The sequence below is a fragment of the Pipistrellus kuhlii genome, unplaced genomic scaffold (assembly GCF_014108245.1).
Source record: "Pipistrellus kuhlii isolate mPipKuh1 unplaced genomic scaffold, mPipKuh1.p scaffold_m20_p_7, whole genome shotgun sequence".
NCBI lineage: Eukaryota > Metazoa > Chordata > Mammalia > Chiroptera > Vespertilionidae > Pipistrellus > Pipistrellus kuhlii.
In genome coordinates this window covers 53,120,474-53,145,620 of record NW_023425573.1, presented here as the reverse complement: position 1 = coordinate 53,145,620, position 25,147 = coordinate 53,120,474, and the positions used below count along the sequence as shown (strand labels likewise).

At 48.7% G+C, this 25,147-nt stretch overlaps 1 protein-coding gene across 6 annotated transcripts in view; it reads left to right on the top strand.

Annotated features, from left to right (window-relative positions):
• The window catches only part of FMNL2 (formin like 2), a 302,146-nt gene that overhangs the window by 261,833 nt on the left and 15,166 nt on the right, over window positions 1-25,147 (top strand). For 3 of the 6 annotated variants that reach the window (XM_045575642.1, XM_036421515.2, XM_045575641.1), the window contains exons 11-22: window positions 2,876-2,986; window positions 5,610-5,759; window positions 7,626-7,727; window positions 9,628-9,925; window positions 10,083-10,289; window positions 13,442-13,462; window positions 15,945-16,069; window positions 16,997-17,199; window positions 18,979-19,213; window positions 20,729-20,797; window positions 20,917-20,997; window positions 22,456-22,585. In XM_045575642.1, the coding sequence (XP_045431598.1) occupies window positions 2,876-2,986; window positions 5,610-5,759; window positions 7,626-7,727; window positions 9,628-9,925; window positions 10,083-10,289; window positions 13,442-13,462; window positions 15,945-16,069; window positions 16,997-17,199; window positions 18,979-19,213; window positions 20,729-20,797; window positions 20,917-20,997; window positions 22,456-22,585 (1,732 nt within the window). The remainder of the gene's footprint in view (window positions 1-2,875; window positions 2,987-5,609; window positions 5,760-7,625; window positions 7,728-9,627; window positions 9,926-10,082; window positions 10,290-13,441; window positions 13,463-15,944; window positions 16,070-16,996; window positions 17,200-18,978; window positions 19,214-20,728; window positions 20,798-20,916; window positions 20,998-22,455; window positions 22,586-25,147) is intronic. The other 3 variants (XM_036421516.2, XM_036421519.2, XM_036421517.2) reach the window with 1 other exon arrangement.

The following is a 25,147-nucleotide window of genomic DNA, read 5'->3' as shown; positions in this document are numbered from 1 at the left end:
ATGGGAATCCTTAGGGCAGAAGCAAGAATCGGACCATTTTGCCTTCTGTACACATTAGCCCTTCTCTAGACAAAATCCCCAAGACTGAAGTGCTTTGGTTTGTGGAATTGACTGTATATATTCCCCACATTAATGTACAGCCATGATTCTCCCTCCCCTCCCCCTCCCCCTCTCGATCTCTTTCCTGCTCTGGTAATTCTGTGACGGCATACCCACACTGCAGATCCACTTACGGGAAAATCCCATGCAACAGCGTGGAGCTCAGCAGGCTGTCATCTTGCAGAACTAAGAGTAAGAGGAGTGTGAGCACTTCTGAATCCATATGCCTAAGGCCCAATCCTGGACTGAAGGTGGATTCCACTACAGAGAATTTCCTGAGTCAGCTTCCTCTGGAGGGCACCCAGATTGGCAGGCCTTCTTTGACCTATTCCAGGAGCTGCAGGGAGCTGCCGAACCCTAGAGGTCCTCACCTGGTCATCTCCCAGGTCCCTGCCAGCCCGGAGCACACATCCCAGTCAGGCCCGACATCGTCGAGTCTCCTGAGCCTGTGCTCGGACGCCAGGCAGGGTTTTCCTTGGAATTGCTTCAGTGAGTGTAAAATATGAAACATAGCTTTATGGATTTCTAGCCTTTTTTATGTATAAATTTTTTTTTACTTAAATTGAATATACATCATGGCCCTCAGCCTCTTCCAAAATCAGTGAGAAAGATGGAATCTTTTACAGAGGTTTTCTGTTCCAGTTCTCCACATCATTGCCTGTTCTGTTACATGTGGCTCGTATGTACAGGATCTCTCTGCCTTTTGAGTTTCTGCTAAAATTACTCTAAGTCCTCTAAAACACCTGCAGTGTTTACAAAGGAGAGCGTGTTTCCTGTGAGCACATTCATTCACTTGCCCATGCATCCAGGAACCTTATATGGAGGCTGCTAGTAAATGGGTGCTATGTGCTCGATGCATGCTTCACCTCACAAGCGGTTGCCTCTCAGGCATGTCGTAAAACTCAACAGATCATTTAGACCTGCTTTCAGAAGGGAAGTGGAAAGATGCCAAGTATTTTTCCTCCAGAAAATGAGGCTTTTCATAAACTGCAATTAAGGGGCCTAACCTCCCAAAACAAAACAAAACAAAACAAAAAAAAGCAAATCTTCTTTAGCTCATTTACCCACTGCCCCTGAAGTCACTTTAAAAAAAAAAATATATATATATATATTTTATTGATTTTTTACAGAGAGGAAGAGAGAGGGATAGAGAGTTAGAAACATCAATGAGAGAGAATCATCGATCAGCTGCCTCTTGCACACCCCCCATCGGGGATGTGCCCACAACCAAGGTACATGCCCTTGCCCGGAATCGAACCTGACGAACCTGGGACCTTTCTGTCCGCAGGCCGACGCTCTATCCACTGAGCCAAACCGGTCCCGGCTGAAGTCACTTTTTAATTAACTGCCATAGTGTCTCCTTGTCACCAAGAGCGGATATCCAATGCATTAAATACTCCAAGAAGAATCTAATGGGACAAAAAAATAATTTTGAAAAGAGAAAGAAAAGGAGGTTTTGGGGGGGAGAGGAAGGGTGAGGTGGTTTTCGGAGAAAACATGGATCTGGTTCCCATAATCATCTTACCTCCTCGCAGGTTTAACTATGGAGGGAAAGCATTAGTGGGATATTTCCACCATAAATAAACTGACTGTCACTATTAAAAGCAAAATAGATCTGTTGAACTCTATGCTGTTTTTACCAAACTGGGGGCTGGTTTCTCTCTGAGGCTGGTCTCAGGGCCACTGATGCCGTTGTGGGCAGAAAGCAGTGAATCCAAGACTTGTATGGATGGAACCCCGTTCCTTGTTCAAAGTGGAAAGATAGGTCAGGGATCTTGAGATGATCCTGTTGGGGTGATGGGGCCCACAGTGAGGTTTCATAAGTGATGATAATCACCTGTGATTATAGGAGATTTGAATGCTTTTCTTTGTAACAACTTTCACATTTTCTACAATATAGCTGTAATAATGTTCATAGTTTATTCTGTATACCTATAAGACTTTTTAATAATGCCTTTACTGAGATATAATGAACATACTATCCAATTTACCCATCTAAACTCATTTTAGTGCAGTCTAATTTAGACAATTTTGTCACCCCCAAAAGAATCCTCACACCCATCCACAGTGACTACCCATTTCCCCACGCCCAGTCCTAAGCAGCTACTAGCCTACTTCCTGTCTCTGTAGAGTTGCCTATTCTGGATACTTCATATGAATGGAATTATAATACGTCATCCTTTGTGACTTTCACTTATAATGAGTTCAAGTTCACCCACGTTGTAGCACATTTCAGTGCCTCATTCCTTTTTATTATTGCATAATATCCCGTTGTATGGCCACATCACATTTTTTTAATCCATCCATTGACGGACATTGTTTCACATACACACGTTTTGATTACTATGAACATTTGTGTACAAGTGTTTGCGTGGACGTGTATTTCCTTTTCTCTTGGGTATTTACCCAAGAATGAGATTGCTGGGTCACACGGAAGCTCTGTGTTTAACAGTTTTAGGCACTATCACCCTTTTCATGGCGGCTACACTATTTTACATCCCCACCCCCAGCTGTGGATAAGGGTTTTACCTGTTCCACATCCTTGTCAACACTTGTTATTATCTTTGTGGTTATAGCCATCCTAGTGGATGTGAAGTGGTATGTAATGACTTTTGAATTTTTTAGAAATATAAAATATTTTTAAAGTCCCAATAAAATGGATAAAAAAGAAAATTGGTAAGTGAGCTTTGATGTGTGCAATTAAAAGCATATTTTATGATTGAAATGAGAAAACAAACTTGGAACCCTACCTAACCTGTTGGCGATTTCATTTCAGGTGGCCTCTATGCAGTTTATTAATATTGTAGTCCATTCAGTAGAAGATATGAATTTCAGAGTTCACCTCCAGTATGAATTCACCAAGTTAGGCCTGGACGAATACTTGGATGTAAGTATAGATGAAAGCTTTGGCTCTAGTAGAAGACCTGGTTTGTTGCCTACCCTCAAGGATACACTTCCACGGTGACTAAAGAACACTTGCAGCTCTGTGCCGTCCACTAACTGTACTGTGAGGTAAAAGGAAGCCACCTGGGAGATGCAGTCTGCCAGAGACACTGGCTTCTTGCAAGCCTCCTGGGCCCTCCGCTGCCTTCTGCCCACAGTCTTTTAGAACCAGAGGCAGAGAACCTCTCTCGAAGCCTTGCTGCAGCTTTCCTCTGCTTTGGAGCTCTAGGGACCAAAGTTTCACTGCACCCCTCATTTGGGCAGGCTGTGGGGCAATTCACATTCTTGGTTACTCTGGGGAACCTTGTGCAGGGAAGGTCAAACCCAGACTGCTGTAGAGTAATGATGAATTCCTTAGAGCATATGGGAGAGAGGGGGGGGGGTTGTGGCGGGAGGGTGGGAGAGAAATGAACACTAGAGACTTCCTTCCTTGTGTAGTTGTTAAATTCTGAAAATGTTTGTGGCTTTAGAAGTTCTACTTTTAGTTCTTGGGACAAAAGGGTCTGAAGTTTCTCTTTCTCATGCTCCCTTGCAGAAGTGCTCAGCCAGTTCCCTGAAGCCCTTCAGAAAGTTGATGTGAAAATTGTCAATGGACTCCAGTAGCTCTGTGTGCACAGAATATACCCTTTCCTTGGACTCGTTGGCAGTTATGTTTTCCATTTTAGATAAGAATGGTCCATTTGCACTTGGGAGATACTAGTGGTTGGGCTAGAATGGTTGGCCTCAATTTCAAGGCTGTTTCTAGTTATGAAGACAGGAGTCCTCCCCTCGGAGCCCAGCTGCCCATCGTCCTTAGGAGTGGAGCCAGGGAATCACACATCCGTACCCTCAGTGTATTGCAAGGCGGAGTCACAGAATGGTTACCCTGCAGCTTATGGCCTTGCTCATCCGACCAGGGAGAGTGGCCTAATGTCTCAGACTCCTCAGAGAGAGGCATGATCCGTTTCTACTGAAGAATGGCTTTGAATTGTTTTCCCACTTAAAGACCCACTAATAGCTTTGATAGGATAATGTACAGAAGGGCATTTTGAGAGCTTGGCGTGTCTGTCTTTCCGCACGTGCTCTGAGAAAAGCAGTATTAGGACGGAGCCTGGGCGTAGCGCTCCATAACGCTGCTCTGGGTTCCGTCTTGTGATGGCCACGCAGAGCTCACTCCAGGCCCGGGAGACAGTGGCAGGTAGTAACGTGTTAGCACCTGTTGTTCATGGTGAAATCCGAGAAGAACCCCATTGACCTTCTCCAGCTTCTTTTCTAGACTCCACCCCTGTTTAGAAATCTTTTTCAGTTCTGACTCCCCAGCCGAAATGGAGCGTGCTCTCTTCCCACAAGCTCAGGGGTAGAATGCCAGCTCCGACCGGGGAGAAAGTCTGCTTTCCTGGGGATTTATGTAGAGTAGGATTCCTCGGAAAATTTTAAGACTTTTTTTTGAAAACACTCTATTTCTCTAACTCCCTGCTCTGTCGGTTCTGGACCCTGGTAAATAGAAGTGGTTCAAAGAAGAATTGGATAAGCATATAATGTATAAATGCTTCACTGGTTTACTGAAACCAGCCTTGCTAAGGAGCCATTGATTTGTTCAGTACATGTCTATGGACACCATCCATGTGCCAGATACTATTCCAGCTACTCCTCTGCTCCCCGGGGAAAGCCGGGCCTTACATTACTTCTAAGGAAGAGTCCTGGTTTACTTGACCTCTAGCTTCACCATAGACTTGGATCTCTCCCTCTGGAATGCCTGGCCTGGGATACAAAGAATGGGGGGCGGGAGCTTCCTGACCTGTGCTTCGGGAACACTGAGCTCCTGATGAGCGGCAGTGTCATAGGGAAGTAATGGAAGGTGGGCTCTAGCAATTTGTGTTAAAATAAACCCCCAGGCCAATGTATTCAATCAGTGCCTGCTCCACTGTCCCACAACCCTACCTCCAATTAGACCTACCAACATTACCCAGGCCAGTTACCAGCCACTCCTATCTCTTTTTCCACACAGATACCTCTCAGGTTTTATGTTCCCCGTGACTCTCGTTCCCATTCAAAGTTGTTTTTAACTTTTCTGAATTCACCTGCATCAGAAGGTTTTAGGTTGGAATATACCCGAATGGGGAATATACCCCCTGGAAGGAGTGGGGAAATGAGTGTATTTGGAAGAGGTCTTCCAGGAAAGCAAGCTGATGGTACCCTCTGGGATGGTCACCCCTTAAATTCTCTTGAGGAGGAGGACCTATCAAACCCTCTCTTAGAACACACTAGACCCGTGGTCGGCAAACTGCAGCACGCGAGCCACATTTGGCTTTTTGGCCCCTTGAGTATGGCTCTTCCACAAAATACCACAGCCTGGGCGAGTCTTATTTTGAAGAAGTGGCGTTAGAAGAAGTTTAAGTTTAAAAAATTTGGCTCTCAAAAGACATTTCAATCGTCGTACTGTTGACATTTGGCTCTGTTGACTAATGAGTTTGCCGACCACTGGACTAGACTATGTGGAACAAACAAAACTGCGTATGCTGTTGAGTAATTGCATTCTGTCTTCACCGATAGGCTAACACCCCCTTCTCTTGCCATTTGATGTGTAGAAGCTGAAACACACGGAGAGTGACAAGCTGCAGGTGCAGATCCAGGCGTACCTGGACAACGTGTTCGACGTGGGGGCCCTGCTGGAGGACGCCGAGACCAAGAACGCAGCCTTGGAAAGGGTGGAGGAGCTGGAAGAAAACCTCTCTCATGTAACTACTTCCCAGATAAGGAAAACAGGCCTGTGTTTCAAGGGGTGCAGAACAGAATAAGTGTCCGCTTGGTGGCCGAGAATGACAGGGCGTGGAGCGTAGGGATGAGCTAGAGAGGGCTGTCAGAGGCCACTCGGGGTTCTCTCAGGAAGGCGGGAGCATTACTTCACACTCTGTGGGATCGTGGCCTTGACTTAGCGCACCTGCCCGGTGCCTGCCGAGTCCACAGTCCCTGGCCACGCTGTTGTTGGCACGGGAGAGTTCTGCGATAAGCATGACCTAGAGCACATGTGTCAAACACAAGGCCCGCGGGCCAAATCCGTCCCGCCAGGCCTTGCAATGTGGCCCGCACCGCGCTGTCATCACTGCACTCCGCTGCGTTTCCATCACAATGACAGTTTATGACCGTTCAGTAAACCATTCGGCCCGCGATTTAGGCTGGATTTTAGATTTTGGCCCCTTCTCTGATTGAGTTCGACACCCCTAGCCTAGAGGGAAGTGCAACTCAAACGTGTGCATTTGGCCAGAGGGGAACACATTTCTTCTGAATATGAGTCACCTTCTGCCAAATGTGTCCACGCGAGCCCATGGACAGGGCGCCTGGTGGCTTCCTGTGCCTGTCTGCGCATTCCTGCCTTGTGGATTCACTTCATCGATGAACCTTTTCAGGGGCCCCGGTGCGCCTTCCCCAGGTCCTGCTCTTCCAGCGGCGTGTCCTCTCAGTGTGATGTGTGCACTGTGTCAGGACTGGGACTCCTTTTCCCTTCAGGGGGGTTTTCTCGCTGCCGACCCAGGGGAATGAGCCGTTATTCACTGGTTCATCCAGCAGCCGGTCCTGTAATATAGCAAGAATGGATGGAAACACGGTGCTGCTGAAAAACCCAGGCCTCGGGAGGACCCGAATCTTCTGCTGGTCTGACAGTGTGTCCCTGAGATTGTGAAATGAATCGCCTCTTTTGGAGGGACAGTTATTTTCCCCTTTGAACGTTTCTCTCCCTCCACATTCTCCTAGTTCCTAGTTTACATGTGTTTAGTGTCCTTCACCTTTTCCCGTCACTCTGCATACGTGCATCCGAGTGGCTGTGGTTGAGCCAAGTTGCTTGGTAGCCTCCTGCTTGGGAAGAGCAGTTACGGGCTTAGTGCTTCTTCCCTTAAGAGACTTGAATGGTGTTTTGATCTGATGAGTGTAAGTCTCCCCTCTTCCCTTCCGCCTGCATCCCTGATTTCCCTCCCTTGTGATGGTTGTCAGGGAGAGGAAAGAGGTGCGAGGCTGCTTAGTTCTAGAGCCTCATGTGGAGAGGACCTGTCTGACCCACGGCTCACCCGGTCTTGCTCTGGAAGCCTTGGCCAGCACTGTGTGACCAGACGTCTATAACCCGCTTTCGTAGGAGGCCCCTTGTGGGTGTGAACGGCCCCTCTGGAGTGACGTTTAATATTTGGGTAGTTTAGGCCCAAACAAGCAGTTGTATTTTTTCAGCTGGTTACCTATACTAACACAGCCAAGTTTTCTGGATCAACAGTTTTCAAAACCTTTTGCCCACGGGCCCTTCTTGGGGAAGGAACGGTGGGCTTCCCCCTCCCTCCGCCGCCCTCCCCCAGCCCCTGCAGAAACGGAGAGAGACGTGCCAGAACTCACGTATGGGTTTTATTGAGGACCGTGTATCAGTTAATTCCCATTGAAAACAAAATGCAGTCAGAGCCGTGCCATAAAATTTACATTTCCATAAAACGGCCTGCGGAACACTCCCAGGGCTGCGATGGTGCGATGGGCCCCTTCCGGCTCCGCGCCGCTCGCCTTGCTGAGGGCCCGGGAGCTGGTCCCAGTGGCCCCGGGTTGTGACGCAGCTTCCCTTTCGCACCTTACAGTTGTCTGAGAAGCTGCAAGACACGGAGAACGAAGCCATGTCCAAGATCGTGGAGCTGGAGAAGCAGCTCATGCAGAGGAACAAGGAGCTGGATGTGGTTCGAGTGAGTGTGACGGTGACGCGGCCCGTGGGCCCCCGGGGAAGGGCGCTCGGGCCCTCGCCTGGCCCAGTGTTCCTGTCAGAGGAATGCCCTGGGCATCCTGTCTGTGGGGACTGTTTCCGAGGCGATCCTCCGAAGGAACGGGCACAGTTGTGGGCTGTCCACGTGCGTGTGCAATCACACGCTCCGGGCACTGTGTCCTTGTCACCGGTTTCAGGAGCAACAGCATTTTCCCATCTGGACGGAGTCCGAGTTGACTGTGCGGACCACTCATTTGGTTAGCCATAGAAACACAGCGTGGGTTTAATTCATGCCCCTTATTTATGCCTAATAGAACTTGGGTTTCCTTGTTGCTCTGCTTTGCTTCTACTTGAAACCAGATTTTGGTGGTTGCCATGGAAATGGTGACATCACCACACAGGCGAGACCTAATGGCGTTCATCAAAAAAAAAAAAAAAAAAAAAAAAAAAGTCAAAGCAAAACCAATCCATGTTATGATCAGATAAGCGCAGCTGTTTTATTTGGCGCTGGCATTGTTTTACCTCCCATGTCAGGTATTTATGGAGCCCCATCCGTGTGTTTAGAATCGCAGGGAACATAAAACCGCCATGAGTCGCCTGGAGGGCCTCCGGGCAAACGGCTCGCCTTTACACACCGCCGTTAATGAAACGGCACGTTTTATGCGATGCTTATCATGTCTGTGTGTGTTGCTGGATAGTCTGACATGTCCTGGAGTTAACGCTAGGAAATTTATTTTCTGGCATGCCATCGAGACGGAGTTGGAGCATATGGACTCAATTCAAGGGCAGGCTCTCGGTTATTAATAATAGGCAGGGTGTGAAGAATGTTCCCCTGCCTGACGGAGGCTGTGGTGAGAGGTCCTGGGTACAAGGCCTGGCGAGTCAGTGCCATCGCATCCTCTCCCGGGGAGCCCCTGGGAGCCCCTGATAAAAGGAAGCGGGACAGCCTTTGAGATGAAACGGTAACTTCTTCATTTTCTGCTAAAAACCTAGACAGAAACAAGTCCTCAGCGGAGGGGAGCACTGGCCTGTTTTGTTGACCGTGTTCCCGAACGGAAAACGTAGCGGCAATGGCTGTCCTGCACTCGCAGGGGGCATGGTGAAGGCCGGGGAGATCGTTCAGGGCCAGCCAGCCTCTGGCCACCCTTCAGCCAATTATTCCACACCTTGCAGGTTTTTAATCCACTCGGACTTCTGTCCAAGGCTAATGTAGGGCTCTTTGGCTACTGCCAGAGTCAGAATGAGTTTTAAAGTAAGTGAAAGAAAAACATGAGAAGCCACCAGAATACCCACAGGATATCCCAAAGTCACCTCTGAAGTCATGGCTGGGTCATCTCTGCTCTGTGCCTCTCCCCCTGCTGGGACAGTCAAGCACTAATGAGTGGAAAGAACCATGTTAGCAACAAGAATTGCAAACAGCCGGCACCGGTTTGGCTCAGTGGATAGAGCGTTGGCCTGCGAACTGAAAGGTCCCGGGTTCAATTCCGGTCAAGGGCATGTACCTTGGTTGCGGGCACATCCCCAGTAGGGGGTGTGCAAGAGGCAGCTGGTCGATGATTCTCTCTCATCGACGTTTCTAACTCTCTATCCCTCTCTCTTCCTCTCTGTGAAAAATCAATAAAATATATTTAAAAAAGAAAAAAAAAGAATTGCTAACATATAGCGCATGCATTGCCAGTGAGCCAACGATAACGAATGGAACTTTATAGGTTCTGGCTGAGTTTTATAGAATTCCTCTATCCCAGTATCCTCTTTCTTTTCTTTCCTTTTTTTTTTTCTTTTTTTCCTTTCGGCTGTTTTCTTTGTCCTCAGTTTGCCTATCTGGTGGCGAGAGGCAAGCATGCCCTGTGAAGCCAGACTCTTGACCGTGGACTCTTTTGCAGGAAATCTACAAAGATGCAAATACCCAGGTTCACACGTTAAGGAAAATGGTCAAAGAGAAAGAAGAAGCCATTCAGAGACAGTCGACCCTGGAAAAAAGGATCCATGAACTGGAAAAACAAGGGACTATTAAGATTCAGAAAAAAGGGGACGGGGACATCGCCATCCTGCCGGTCGTGGCTTCCGGCACGGCGTCCGGGGGCTCGGAGGCCGCGGGGGGACCAGTAACGGGGGCCGCCGCCTCGGGACCCTTGCCCCCTCCCCCACCTCTACCTCTGGTGTCAGATGCGCCTGAAGCTGGTAAGAGGCCCTGGCGGGAGAAGGGGGTGGTATTGGGATATTTGTTCTTCTTTCGTTTACTCGCTGCTCCACGGATGTCCTTTGTGTGCACGTGGCCTGTGGCAGGAAAAACCATCCCCCTGGTTTCTAAGTCCGTTTGTTTCTTCTCTTTTGCTAGTGCAAAACGGTCCGGTGACACCACCTATGCCCCCGCCTCCCCCGCCCCCTCCCCCGCCCCCGCCTCCCCCACCCCCTCCGCCGCCTCTGCCGGGTCCTGCCTCCGAGACTGTGCCAGCGCCTCCTCTACCGCCACCCCTTCCTCCCTCTGCACCCCCGCTGCCCGGGACCTCTTCGCCCACGGTGGTTTTCAACTCAGGATTAGCAGGTAAGAGCAGGGAACAAGACCCTAGTGTGCCCGGGTCAGAATACTCACTGTTCTTCCTTCCGAGGGTCCAAGCCGTTCTTTGAACTCCACGTCCCTTGAATTGTCATATCTCTCCTCTTGATAGAACATCCTGCTAAGGCGCCAGGGAGATGGTCACGCTCAGGGGGCTGCCCCCTCTCAGTAGGTTTGTCCCTCTCTCATGGGCGGGAGGTCCTGGTCCCACACCGTCTCAGCACCCTCCAGGGGAGGGAGAGACAGGTTACTACCTTCTTGGGATGCGTGCGTTTTCACGGGTCCAGCAAACATGTCTGGACGTCTGTCGTAGTCGAAGCTCTGACAGGCTGCTCTGGTGCCTGCGGCTCTTCTATCTCGAAGCTATCTGCCATGTCCCCTAAAAAGAGGAGGGGTGTGTGGGAGGGGGCCGAGCCTTTTTGTGTAACTGCCTGATGCAGGCTCGCAGGCTTTCCGAGTATCGGAGGGCATCAGGACTCACTGCAGTGCAGGGACGCTTTCAGGGGGAACGTTGCCAGCAGCTGCATTAGGATGCCCTGAAATGCTTCCTGATCACGCACTTCGTCTTCCTGCCGACCGGAACCCAATGCAGCGGCCTCCCCCGCCAGCAGTAAGGCGGGGGGTGTGGGTGAGCGGAAGACCGTTGCTCTAATGCCTCGAAATGGAAGTTCATCTTCGACTCGGAAATGCGTGTTGACTCCTCTCTAAAGCACTGCCTGCCGCTCTCCCGGCCTCCGCCTGTCTTCCTGGCGCGGGGAGTTGCTCTGAGCTTCGCGGTGCCGTCCCCGTGACATCAGATGATCCCGCCTCCTCATCCACTTATAGTCCCTCGGCGAGTCTCATTTTTGCCCAGGAGCTGCTGCTGTCTTTATGTTTTCCCATTTCCAAGGCTGCGGCGGTAGTGCTCAGAGCTTTTTGCGGTAGTTCTAAAAGACGGCAGCGACCAAGGACTTCCCAGCCTGTGTCCCTTCGCGTGTCTCACCACAGGGTCCCCAGTGGTGCTAACTCATCCTAGGGACAGAACGCCGCCCACAGCAAACTGGTTCCACACCCCAGCTCCTATCAAACTGTCCGAGCAACAAATAAAGGAATGTTCTCAGGAAGCCAGGGACTCACCTTCACCCTTCAAGGTCATCCCAAACTACCACTTCCCTCTAGAGCAGTGGTTCTCAATCTTTCTAATGCCCCTCCTTTTTTTTTTTTCTTTCATTATGCTACCTGTGGGTTGTGACCCACAGGTTAAGAACCATTTCTGTGGAGCCTAAGACCCTAGGGAAACACAGATATTTACATGACAGTTCGTTAACAGTAGCAAAATTAGCTCTGAAGTAGCAACAAAAATAATTTTATGGTGGGGGTCACCCCAACATGAGGAACTGTATTCAAGGGTCTCGGCATGAGAAAGGTTGACAACCACTGCTTTAGAGCTGTTATTGCCTCTGAAGGACAAAAACAGAAGGCGTGTCATTGTGGCTTTTGGAGCGTAAACAAACCAAAAAGCCTTCACCTGACCCGGGAACCTGCCCATCAGCAGGCTGTTTTCCACGTGGAGACCTGTACTCGCCGTGTGCGCTGGGCTCACGGATTCCGCGTGGCCCTACGCGCGCTCCCTGTGAGATGTGCTGGCTGTGTAGCCCTCCTTCCGTCCTGCTTCCTTTCTGGCAGCTTCTGCTGGCACCCACCTGAGCTCGGCCGGGTCTCAGGACTGCCTTGCTGAGCGAAGGAGCCAGGAAGCTGAGATGTGGGTCCAGGGCCCTTCTGAATGGGTCTTGTCCCTCGATGGTTAATTTTGTTCCTGCTTAATTTTATTTTTTTAAATATATTTTATTGATTTTGTACAGAGAGGAAGGGAGAGAGATAGAGAGTTAGAAACATCGATGAGAGAGTCATCGATCAGCTGCCTCTTGCACACCCCCTACTGGGGATATGCCCGCAACCAAGGTACATGCCCTTGACTGGAATCGAACCCGGGACCCTTCAGTCCCCAAGCCGACGCTCTATCCATTGAGCCAAACCGGTTTTGGCTGTTCCTGCTTAATTTTAAAAATGTGTTGGCCGGTTGCTTCTCTATTCAGCCGATTCCCCACTGCTGCCTTTGGAGCTGGTTCCATGGGGAGCTGTTCCCTCTGTGTCTCCTGCAGTTTAGAGGACTGTGTGTGGGGTTGGAAGAAACTGCCCTTTAGTGCCCTGTGTCCTGTAAACAATCGCAGGGTGTTCTGTTTCACAAGACGTAAGGATTGTGAGAACCTTACGTGTAGCTGGTAGCTTGCGGCCCGGCAGTTTCTACAAGGCCTTTCATCTCTTCTCGTTACTCAACCTCAGTCTAGCCCTGCACGCTGCGTGGTGCAGGCCATGCTGTGAGATTCTTCGCCGGGGTGTCTGGTAGCTTTTCTCTCTCTGGAACCAAGAGGCCAGACAGGAACAGGATGTCCCGGTAGAGCCAGAGACAGAGCCGGGACATACATGCCAAGGGCTCTTGGGAAGCCAGAAACCTGTGACCACGAGGTCCCCGGATCTGCAGGCCAAAGGATGTCTGTCCCTCCAGCAGGCCCTGAGCAAGTGTGCTCTTGGTGGCCGAGATGGGGACCAGGAGGAGGCCCCCCTATATTTAGTTAAGTTTCCTTTGCAGTTTATAAATGAAATTACAGTGATGGGAAATGTGCATTTGAAGCTTAAGGTCTACTTCCCTCAAATCTGTGATCAATCGACTGGCTCCCAAGTCCTAGTGAGGCCAGCGCTGCAGGGCGCTGGGCAGTCTGCACCCTGTGTTGTTTCTGCGGTGGAAAGCGCTTTGGAACTTCACAGTGAGGGTGTGGACTCTGGCTGATTATTTTTCATGAAAACATTTCCCTTATCTTTAGGAGTACTTAGCACAGTTGAAAATGGCTGTTTGGGACTACTATAATGAAATCATTTTTTCCCCCCTTTTCTAAAAAGGATTAGTTTTTTAAAAAAACAAAATAAATGAGTCTTCAAGGCAGGCCCGAAGGGAAATGGATTTTTGGCTCTGGCCTGCCTCACAAAGTGTGTCCCAGAAGCCTGAGATTCTACGTGAAGAGCGTGTCAGCTGCTGAGCCACTTGACTCTAACTGTATCTAATGTGATTTGTATTTTCTTTGTTCTTCCTGCTTCCACAAAAGATGGGCCCATCAAACTTTTCTGTAGGTTGCTGCTCACTGAGTGTGCTGCGTATTTGCGTTGTGCTCCTGTTGGTCACACCGTGCCTTCCATCCTTCCACTCCACCTACACTGACCCATTGCATTTTGACTCTGTGTCTGTGGGACATCTCGGTGTTGCTGACTGTTGTCCCAGGCTTGCCCACAGGTTTCAGCTGACGCTGTAGGAGAGATGATGGCCCTCAAGCAGATATCCTGGGTCCTGTGCCACATTCCTTTCTCCTTGAGGAAAGGAATGTTTTTCCTTTTAGTTTAATTTTCATAGTTGGGTCTAAGGCCTCAGTTCTCTAAAGACTTTGGACTTACTCTTGGTCAGTGGTCAGCAAACTGCAGCTTGAGAGCCACAGGCGGCTCTCTGGGCCCTTGAATTTTAAGCAAAGGCCAGCTTAGGAGTGCCCTAATTAAGTTAATAGTGTACCCGCCCATATAGTTTAAGTTTAAAAAATTTGGCTCTCAGAAGAAATTTCAGTCGTCATACTCTTGATATTTGGCTCTGTTGACTAATGAGTTTGCCGACCACTGTTCTGGGGGGAAAGAGAAAGCTCCACAGAACAAGGATGAGCTTCTGGTGCCACCTTCCTGGGCTCCGGCTCTCTCCTGGAGCACCTGCCCACCCCCTTAGCCTGAGAACTTCATGCCATAGTCACCTGCAGAGCTCCTCCTCGGACCATACCCCCTTCCCCAGAGTCAGGACAGCCTGCCCTGAAGACTTTATTTGCCTTGTCTTCTGGTTTCAGGCTTATTACTAATCTCACTAACGAGCTAACAAGTAAGGTGGCTGCCAATGGAGTGACTTGCAATGAGTGTCCAGAGGCCATGCTGGAACCACGTGTCCCTGGCTTCTCACCAAAGATTATGGTCAGCTCCCCACACAGCCCTTCCCCTCAGCATCGCCCAAGTCCCAGCACAGAGGAAGGGCTGTTCCTGGGTCCCAGGAAGGCCTCAGGTGTCCCCGGGCAGCGTAGGCAAAGGGTGCAGTGTGGCGAGGAGCCCAGCACTGCTGGGCAGTTGGGCCGGAGGTGTCGCCCTTGGGAGTGGGAAGGCCTGGTGTGGCAAAGCTGTGTTCTGTGTCCCTGCATGCCTCTGTGTCGGTGACGGATGACATTCTGCTGTGGATTGTGTCGCACGTGTAACTCTGGAGGAATGAGAGGCGCTGTCTGCCTCCCGCTGAGGCAGGCCGCCCCGAAAAAGCCCGGGTGTGTTCTGCATTATTCCCCCTTGCACTGAAATTCTCCTTTTCTTGCTAATGATGGCAAAGAGCAGAGCTCCCCAATAGCGTGGTGGGCGTCCCAGGGCATACTAAAGAAGGCAGATATGTACAACTCATGGCTTGGGAGGACTTCTTTATGATGTGGAATTAATTAATGGCATTTTAAAAAATTATATGTTTTATTGATTTTTTGCAGAGAGGAAGGGAGAGAGAGAGTTAGAAACATTGATGAAAGAGAAACATCGACCAGCTGCCTCCTGCACACCCCCTACTGGGGATATGCCTGCAACCAAGGTACACACCCCTGACCGGAATAAAACCTGGGACCCCTTGTGTCTGCAGGCTGATGATGCTCTATCCAATGAGCCAAACCAGTTAAGGCAAATGGCATTTTTAATGGATTGCCTTTTTAGCTCATTTCCCCAAAGTAAGAGGAGTTGGGGTTGCTCCCTGAGCCCCTCAGAGATAGAGCCCTCCCTCTCTGTCCAGAGGTTTTCAGAGTGTGGACTGAGTTCGTCCATGCCCCTGGTCCCACGCAGTGAGCCCTGGGGAGAACTCGCTCTTCACGGGGGGGAGGGACGGGGGCCATTCTCAAAAAGCAATACAAGTCCTGGTCCCAAGTACCCTTCTGTCTCCTTGAACATTTTCTGTGTTCAGCCACTCGTGGCCCTGAGTCTATTGAAATCACTCGGCAGCCAATATAACCCCCATTTTTAAAACCATCCACAGGAATGCATTGCTCTGGCTGGAAGTCAGCATTCCTGATGCTACATTCCTGGGGGTTCAGAGAGACACTGTCTGTCGTCTCTGGTCATCTTCTGAGATGCGTTCGGAGAGGCATGTTCTAGAGCCAGGGATTTAGGACGTCAAAGTGACACTGGGGCTCACCGTTTCAGTCCCAGTCCCCGGAGCAAGTGCCCTCTCCGCTGTCTAATAATAGCATGACTGGTCATTTTTGTTCCCCAGTATTTATTTGCCTTAAGCATTGTCCAGACATTGTGACCGTGATGCAGCAAACCAGTTGCCCGCATTAAAAAGACAGCCAGCCCCCAGCTCTTAGGTGACTGGAACACAGTGCGGTGCCAGCCAGCCTCGGCCTGCTTTGGCCGCAGCCACGGGTGGGTTGGACTACCCAGTGCCCCCTGCCAGCCTTCCTCCAGGGTTAATGTGCCATCTGCGAGGACTGTTGTCTGAGTGCTCCAGAGGGTCATGGGGTCGCGGTGGAATCACAGTTTCCTTCTCTCTGACCTCTGTAGCTGTGAAAATTAAGAAGCCAATCAAGACGAAATTCAGAATGCCAGTCTTTAACTGGGTTGCCCTGAAGCCAAATCAGATCAACGGCACAGTCTTCAATGAGATTGATGACGAGCGGATTCTGGAGGTATCTGTCCTACGGGTTACTCTGTACAGCAAAGCCAAAATGGGTGTGTTGGTAACCTGGGCTTCTTGGTGATTAAAGTGCTGGTGTTTTAAGGGTTTTGATGGAAAGAAAAGAAAAAGAAAAAAGGATATATGATGTCAGAGAATAAAATTGCAAACTATTTTATAAGGTGGGTTTAAAACTTTGTTTAAAAAGTTATGTTAAAATGAAATAGTTTTGAGCACCTTCAGTGTATGCCAAATGTGTGTGTGTGTGTGTGTGTGTGTACACACTGAGTGGCCAGATTATTATGATCTCTGAACTCATAATAATCTAACCACTCAATGTATATCCTATATAATAAAAGGCTAATACTCAAATTATCCCCTCGACCAGGAGTTCAACCAGCAGGCAGGCTGGCCAACTGCCCATATCCCCTCATCTTGGCCAGGCTGGCCAGACCCCACCCATGCACAAATTCATGTATCGGGCCTCTAATATGTATACACACACACACACACACACACACACACACGAGTGGCCAGATTATTATGATCTTGAATGCATAATAATCTGGCCACTCAGTGTATATGAGCATATATGAATGTATATCTGACACAAGGTCTTCCCTTAACTTATAAAGGGCATAAAACTCTTTATTAAATTAAAGTAATAATCATACTCACTAGCCGGTTTGATGGGTAGTTTTAGTCTGTGGTTGCCATCCCTGCAAGCTAATTATTGAAAGGCATTTGAATTGGCTGGTTGGGACCAGTCATGTACTTTCAACTTTCATGTCTACATACATGGTATAACTCATTCGAGCACAAACCAGAAAATAGAGCAGACCATGGTCAAAGACAGGCATTGTGTAAGTTCTTTGACACTCTAAATGGTGGCTTCCTAACTTAATCTTTAAGTTTAATTCATTTGTCCTCTCTACCTCAGGATTTAAATGTGGATGAATTTGAGGAAATATTTAAGACCAAAGCCCAAGGTCCTGCCATTGATCTTTCCTCAAGCAAACAGAAGATAACGCAGAAGGGATCCAACAAGGTGACGCTCCTGGAAGCAAATAGGGCCAAAAACCTTGCCATCACTTTAAGGAAAGCTGGAAAGACTGCCGACGAGATCTGTAAAGCCATTCACGTGTAAGTTCAGGGCATTCTGGGGAACTCTATTTCAGTAAAACAAGAAGGTCATGAATTCGTAGATGACAGGAATATTTCAAGAGTGAGGCAAGACCTAAGGTAAAAGATGGAGCAATTGTTAATATCCACACACCAGAGAGTCCCGTTGTTACATCTGTGCAGCTGGAGAGCTTAATGAAATGTTAACACAAAAGAGGTGGGCCAGACGTTACCCCGGGAGGGTGGTATTACAAGGAGTAATTATAATCGTTTGGGAAGAACAACGAGATCGTGACATTAATTATCTTGGTCGGCTCTCCTGTAGGTCTACAGCAAAGCTTCCGTAAAAGGAAAGTTGGGTGGAGTCTTGCAGCTGCTAAGGAAAGGAAGAAATGTCAGTTTTCTCTTGAGTATCTGAATTTTACTCAGATTTGTTGAATACAAATGTGATGGCATTTGTGGAATGATGCCATTCAACACCAGATGCACATAGGATACGGAGGCATATTTTAATTTATAACAATAGGAATGTGATTGCTGTTGCTTTTAGTGCTTTCAGGACATTTTAAACAAAGTTGAGTTTTTTTTGTTTTGGTTTTTTTTTATCCTTGAAGAGCAGAGAAGGCATTGGTTTTATTTATTTTTCTCTTAGAGAAATCTTTCTACTCTTCTTATGGTCATGATGACTTTCAAATATGATAAGGATGTTATAAGATGTTTCAGGAACTAAATCATTGTAAATTGGCATTTCATAAATTTTGATCAGGGATTCCTCCTGCAGTAAATGGCCCCAAGAAATCATCTGTTTCAATTTTATGTCCTCTGTCAGAGTCATAATCTAATAGTGCATTCCTCCAGTCTGTTCTGATTTCTGAGGTTGGAACCTGATACACACTTTGATTTTTAATTTTTACATGCCTTGTTTGCCATGGTGATTAATATAATTATATTATTTTGCCCAACAAAGATTGTCTGGAGAACAATCTAGAGGTTGTAGCAGATACTTTGTTCAAATTGAGCATATATCCACAAGGATCTGGTAATCCTTCAAGGAATGTATACACTTAAGCCAAAATATCCATATGGCACTGGCATTTGGTTTCATTTTTTTTTTCCTAAAGAAGAAAATACATTCCCAGTTATTGGTTCAATTTAAATATTTTACAGAGTTCACCAGATATTCTTTTTAAAAATATATATATTTTATTGATTTTTTACAGAGGAAAGGAGAGAGATAGAGAGCTAGAAACATCGATGAGAGAGAAACATCCACCAGCTGCCTCTTGCACGCCCCCTACTGGGGATGTGCCCGCAACCAACGTACATGCCCCTGACCGGAATCGAACCCGGGACCTTTCAGTCCGCAGATCGACGCTCTACCACTGAGCCAAACCGGTTTCGGCTGGAGTTCACCAGATATTCTATAATCATGTGTATAGTATTAATCTCCTAATTAGCAGTACTTAACATGCCTAAAAATCCACATCCTCAAATGACTTAACCATTGATGCCTCAGCCTTTCTCTGCCTCGTCCCACTGTCATTTACTGCTGATTTCTGGAGGCTTCACGCTCTGGTAACAGCTTAAAAAACTGGGTGTGGGGTGTGTGAGGTCCAGGTTGTCAGGAAGGACCAGGGAAGGCGCTTGCTGCACAGCCAGGAGCCAGCACCCCGGGGCCTCTTCACCGTCCTTCCCTGTGACACTCTGACATGGTGGCTCCTGAGCCGGACCCAATGGCGGGTGTGGGTGGAAGGGCAGGGGTTTTCCCTCCAGCACTGACCTGTCCCCCTCTGCCCTCAGCTTCGACTTGAAGACGCTGCCTGTGGACTTTGTGGAGTGCTTGATGCGGTTCTTGCCGACGGAGAACGAGGTAAAGGTGCTCCGGCTCTATGAGCGGGAGAGGAAGCCGCTGGAGAACTTGTCGGACGAGGACCGCTTCATGATGCAGTTCAGCAAGATCGAGCGGCTCATGCAGAAGATGACCATCATGGCCTTCATCGGCAACTTCGCCGAGAGCGTCCAGATGCTCACGCCGGTGAGTGCCGCGGCTCTGGCCGGGGAGGGGTTCCCACGAGGTACCGAGTCCTTTTTGCTGGTTGAAGTCTCTCTCAGGATAGTGCTTCGTGCCATGGGCTCTAAACACGCCTTCCCAGAACTTTCTAGATTCCGATTTTAGTTCGGCCATCTTTTCCATTTTGTGCGTGTCAAGTGAATTTGCAAATGGTGACATTTTCCACGTCTTGCCATTCTCCCTAGAGTAGGGGTGTCGAACTCAATCAGAGAAGGGGCCAAAATCTAAAATCCAGCCTAAATCGCGGGCCGAATGGTTTACTGAACAGTCATCAACTGTCATTGTGATGGAAACGCAGCGGAGTGCAGTGATGACAGCGCGGTGCGGGCCACATTGCAAGGCCTGGCGGGACGGATTTAGCCCGCGGGCCTTGTGTTTGACACATGTGCCCTAGAGGATGCCATCTTCTGCGTCTATATGCGTCCTCTGGATTTTAAAGTGCCAGTCAGTACGGAGGACAAGGAAAGACCATTTTCTTAGCCTCCGTCCCCTCCTGAAGAGACCAGCTCTCTGGCTGGGGTGGCAGAGCTGAAAGTGCGACTTTCATTTCAAAACCCAGCCCAGCTCTCTAACGGACAGGCTTACTGGCTGTCGTTGGGAGCCTCACGTTATCACTGGCAGCAGCTTCCTCGGAGCTGGTGGCAGTGCACTTGCGGGGGGCTGCAGGGAGAAGAGCCAGCCATCTCCCCTCCTCTGTGATGATCTGGCGGAGGCTATGATATCACAGACATAAATATCTTAGAAGGTTCTTTCCCAGTTCTGCTTCTAAACAAGCTTTTTTAAATTGATTTTTAAAAATAATATATATTTTTATTGCTTTTTTTTACAGAGAGGAAGGGAGAGGCATAGAGAGTTAGAAACATCGATGAGAGAGAGTCATTGATCAGCTGCCTCTGCACACTCCCCAATGGGTATGTGCCCGCAACCAAGGTACATGCCCTTGATCGGAATCGAACCTGGGACCCTTGAGTCCGCAGGCCAATGCTCTGTCCACTGAGCCAAACCAGTTAGAGCCTAAACAAGCTTTTGATGGTAACTGATTATAGGAGTGTGGATACCTTCTGTCCAAACACCTTCTGAGAGCGTCTGGTTCTGCTCCTTTGCTGTTTTGTCTCCATCGCTGAGCAGCCCCGTTGGTTTAACATACAAACCGTGTCCCAGGGCGAGAGGGGGCCGGGAGTTGAGCTCTGCTGGAACGCGCTGCTGACTGAGCCTCGTGGTCATAGGTTTGTGACAAGCCGGTTCTGCCATCACTTCTCAGTTCAAATCATGTGAGGGAAGAGCTCGCACGGAATGAAGTGGTTAGCTAAGACCTGGCAGAGCACTCACATTTACTTACAGAACCTCAGCACGGAGGCTTCAAGGTCTAAATGCAGGCCTGTTTTCTTCTCTGTTAGCTCTTAATTTCCAATTAGAGCCCCCCATTTTTAACATCTTTGTTTTTCTTCCCTCCCCTTCCTTCCTTTGACCGGAATCTAGCAACTGCACTCCATTATAGCAGCATCTGTCTCTATAAAGTCGTCTCAAAAACTCAAGAAAATTCTGGAGGCAAGTGACGTTTCCTTGGTGTCTGGATGGGGGGTGGAGTTGGGGGTAGGAGCTGACAGCCCCATCCTCTGCCTGGGAGCTGGGCTGATGGGCGTCTCTCATCTTGCTTTTGTTTGCAGATCATCTTGGCCCTTGGGAACTACATGAACAGCAGTAAACGAGGAGCAGTTTATGGATTCAAGCTTCAGAGTTTAGATCTGGTGAGTGGACTTGAGAAATGCAAGAGCTCTCTGAGGCAGAGAGCAGCTGGCAGAGATCACATCCTGGAGGCAGAGATTACATTCTGGGATGCTGTGATGAGGATGCTCTGCTAGTGGAGGACCAGCTCTGCAGTGCCCGTGTTCTGGGACAGAGTTTGCCAGCAGGCACTTAGATCCTTGGATACACTCCTACCCTTTGACCCAGTGTTTCCATTTCTAGGAATCCATCCTCAGGAGTCCGAATGGTGGATGCCGTATTTACTCATCATTGCAAATAATTAGCAACATCACTAAAGAGCCAGTAATTGGAGAAATAATTAAATATGCTATAGCCATAGTTAATACTTGGGAACACTTCTTCAGCTGCTAGAATACCTGTGAAGAATTTTCAAAGAAGTACCGTGTTTCCCCGAAAATAAGACATCCTCCGAAAATAAGACCTAGCGCATGGAAAAATAAGACATCCCCTGAAAATAAGATCTAGCGCATCTTTGGGAGCAAAAATTAATATAAGACACTGTCTTATTTTCGGGGAAACAGGGTAGGTAATCCTGTGTTGAGAAAAGAAAGCACAGGGTATAAATGGAATGCACAGGTAGTTTCCAACTAAGTGAAGTAGGTAGGAAAACCTGAATAGAAGTATGCTGAGGTATTTACAGAGAGGATGCATGGAATTGGGGTGTTTTTAAAAACTGCTTCTTGAACCTCTTCTGTCCTTTCTTAACACCCCCCCCCCCCCCAAATGTAACGGGTGCCCTGGCTTTCAGAGCCACCTGATTTATGTAAATACTGTAGTAGCTGAGGAAAGGCTGTGTGACACAGCCTGGGGGGAAGACAGATGGTGCGGGGTCAACGCGGCTTCCACGCCCAGAGGTGGGGCAGGGGCGGAGTCCCCAGCCTGGGGGGGCGTGGGATGTGGTTACTTGACAGTCATTGTCCCCTTAGTCACAGTGCTGTCCCCCAGAAGGTCGTGGACTGCTGGGCACGTCTGGTGTCGGTCAGGAGAGGCCGGGAACGAAGAGAAGGGCTGAGCTACCCTTCTCTTGAAGACCGCCGTGTAGGAGCCCTGCGGTGCAGGACGAACCTGTGCACACCTGTCGGCTCCCCACGCCCTCTGCTCTAGGCCTCCACCTGGGAAAGCAGCACTCCGCCTGGAGTCCTCCTGCTCTGAGGCCAGAGAGGTGCGGGGTGGGGAGCTCCTGTGAGTGCAGGTGTGGGGACCGTTCTCGGCGCCAGAGTCATCCCTGACGTGGAGCCTGTCCCCTCGTTAGGATGTCCCCTCGTCGTTTAAAGTCAGCGGGCTGGCTCATCCAGGAACAGATGCAGGCTGGAGTCTCCCAGCAGTGTTGTTTGTCCGTGCTGGGCACCTGTACCCCGCCGCTGACTCCGGGAGACCTTCGTGGATGGGTAACTCTCCCACTGCCTTTCCCTCTGACCCTCACGCCCTTTTGTCTCCAGCTGTTAGATACAAAGTCCACGGACCGGAAGCAAACGCTGCTGCACTACATATCCAATGTCGTCAAGGAGAAGTACCAGCAGGTGTCCCTCTTCTACAACGAGCTGCATTATGTGGAGAAAGCTGCGGCAGGTACTGGACTGAGCCGTGAATGTTCCTCTTGGGGCCTCAGTGGATTTAATGGCGGGGGCGGGGGGGAGAGCAATCCCTGCTTAGCAGACACCCTTCAGAACCTCTCAGGAGGCGGCTGAAGCATCCAGCTCTGAGCGGGAACACATGGACTATGGTGTGGCCCATCCCGGGGAGCAGTAATGAACTTGGACACGAAGGTGACCTCCCTCAGTGTCCTCTCTATAGAGAGCCAGGTCTCTGGGCCGTATGCACCTTCCCTCTTCCATCTTTTGCCCTTTATTTTATTGCTGCTTTTCGAAATAAGAGAATGAGAGTCTGAGAATTACCCCCTCAACAAACACTTGTATTTTGTGATGTTTCATGAGCTCAGGTGTGGCGGTTCTTTAGTCTGAAAACAAGTTAAATTACCAGTACTTCTTGGTTGTGACTTTGCTATGACTGTTAGGCATCTCCTCATTTAAATCACCAGTGGTTCTGAGGTAGGTGCTGTGCTAGGCAATCATATCCTCGTGTGTCAGATGAGAGCGCTGACTGTTTTAGAGGTTAAATGTCTTGCTTAACATCACGTGGGTCACAAGCAACAGAAACAGGACTAGAACCTGGGTTGTCTTCTCAGACAGTGTATGGCCCAGAGTTCCATGTCCTCTAGAAAGAATATTTGGTTAGCCCTAACTGGTTTGGCTCAGTGAATAGAGTGTCGGCCTGCGGACTGAAAGGTCCCAGGTTCGATTCCAGTCAAGGGCATGTACCTGGGTTGTGGGCACATCCCCAGTGGGAGGTGTGCAGGAGGCAGCTGATCGATGATTTTCTCTCATTGATGTTTCTAACTCTCTATCCCTCTTCCTTCTTCTCTATAAAAAATCAATAAACTATATTTTTTAAAAATAATATTAGGTTAGAAAGAGGAGCACATGCAAATCAACCTCAGAGTTAGTTACAAGGTGTGACTCCTAAATTATCATTGTGAAACAAGGTGTTTATTATCAATTAATATTCCTGAGGCCTACCCCAAATTGCTGAATTGAGTCTTTGAATCCATTGTAACAGTTTGCATGCCCATTGTACTTGCAGGTATAATCAAGTTTTATTTATCTTTTAAAAATTTATTTTTCAATTACAGATGACATAAAATATTACATTAATTTCAGGTGTACAACATAGTGATTAGACATTTTATTTCTTCAAAGATCACTCTGATAAATCTAGTACCCATCTGACGTGATACAGTTATTATATAGTAGAGGCCCAGCGCAGGGGGGGCGAGGTCCCTCAGCCTGGCCTGTGCCCTCTCGCAGTCTGGGAAGAGGGCCTCAGCTGGCAGTCGGATGGCCCTCTCACAGTCTGGCACCCGTCGCTCCTTACCGCCTCCCTGCTCACTGCACTTACTGTTCAGCTCACTGCTCCTTAGCACTGCTGTGGAGGCAGGAGAGGCTCCCGCCACTGCCCTGCACTCGCCTGTGGTGAGCTCAGCTTCTGGCTGACCAGCTCTCCCCCTGCGGGAGCACACTGACCACCAGAGGGCAGCTCCTGTGCTGAATATCTGCCCCCTGGTGATCAGTGCACATCATAGCAACCAGTTGTTCCGCCTTTTGGTTGAATTGCATATTAGGCTTTTATTATATAAGATTATTGACTCTATTCCCCGTGCTCTACTTTTCCTCCCCATGATTATTTTTATAACTGGAAATTTGTACTTTTTAATCCCTTTCGCCTTTTTAACAACCTCCCCTCCCCAAATCTGGCAAACATCAAAATGTTCTTTGTATGTATGAGTTTAAGTGTTATTTATCTTATTTTATTAATTTTTAAAGTGTTATTTATCTTTATAATTCCCTTTGCCCTGGCAAATTGATCATGGGAATAAATGAAGGAATGAACAAGTGAATAAGTGAATGAATGAATGAATGAGGGGAATGCACTGTTCCTGGGATAGATGCTGCTGGAACCGGGTGGGGATGGAGAGGCAGGTGGAAATGATAGTGTGATTATGAAGGATTGCGGTGCTCCCTGTGACAGGTCAATTGAGGGCTCAGGGCTGAGGTGGGTTGTGACCAGTATTTCTGTTCCGGTGGTATGATTTTCCTCCTTTCAAGTTTCCGTCTGCCTCAATTAGAGGAGGTCTTTAGCATCACAATTCTAATTTAAAAAACAAGTTTTAAAAAATGTCAACCTTACTAATTAGCACGTTTTATTGGGCCCAAATGAGATTCCCTGAAAGTGTGATTTGGAAAAAATAAATCTGGGGGGGAAATGGGGAGATGGAGGAACTCCTGCTGCATTGGTTTCTATGTTGCTTTTCTGGTGTGCCGACTCAGATTCCTTAGATTCCTTACATACCTACACTCACTTATTCACTCACCTTCCTGTATCCAGTGAGCCTTTGTGATTCCCTGCTGTGTACTGGGCACCATCCTAAGCATTGAGGAGTCAGAGGTGACCAAGGCAGCATGAGCCTGGAGGGGAAGCGTCCCATGTGTTCTGTATTCCATGCACAGAGCTGCGGCAGCAGTGGGGAGCCGGAGCTGGGGCCCGAACGCCCCGGAGCTACCTGCCCTGGGAGGT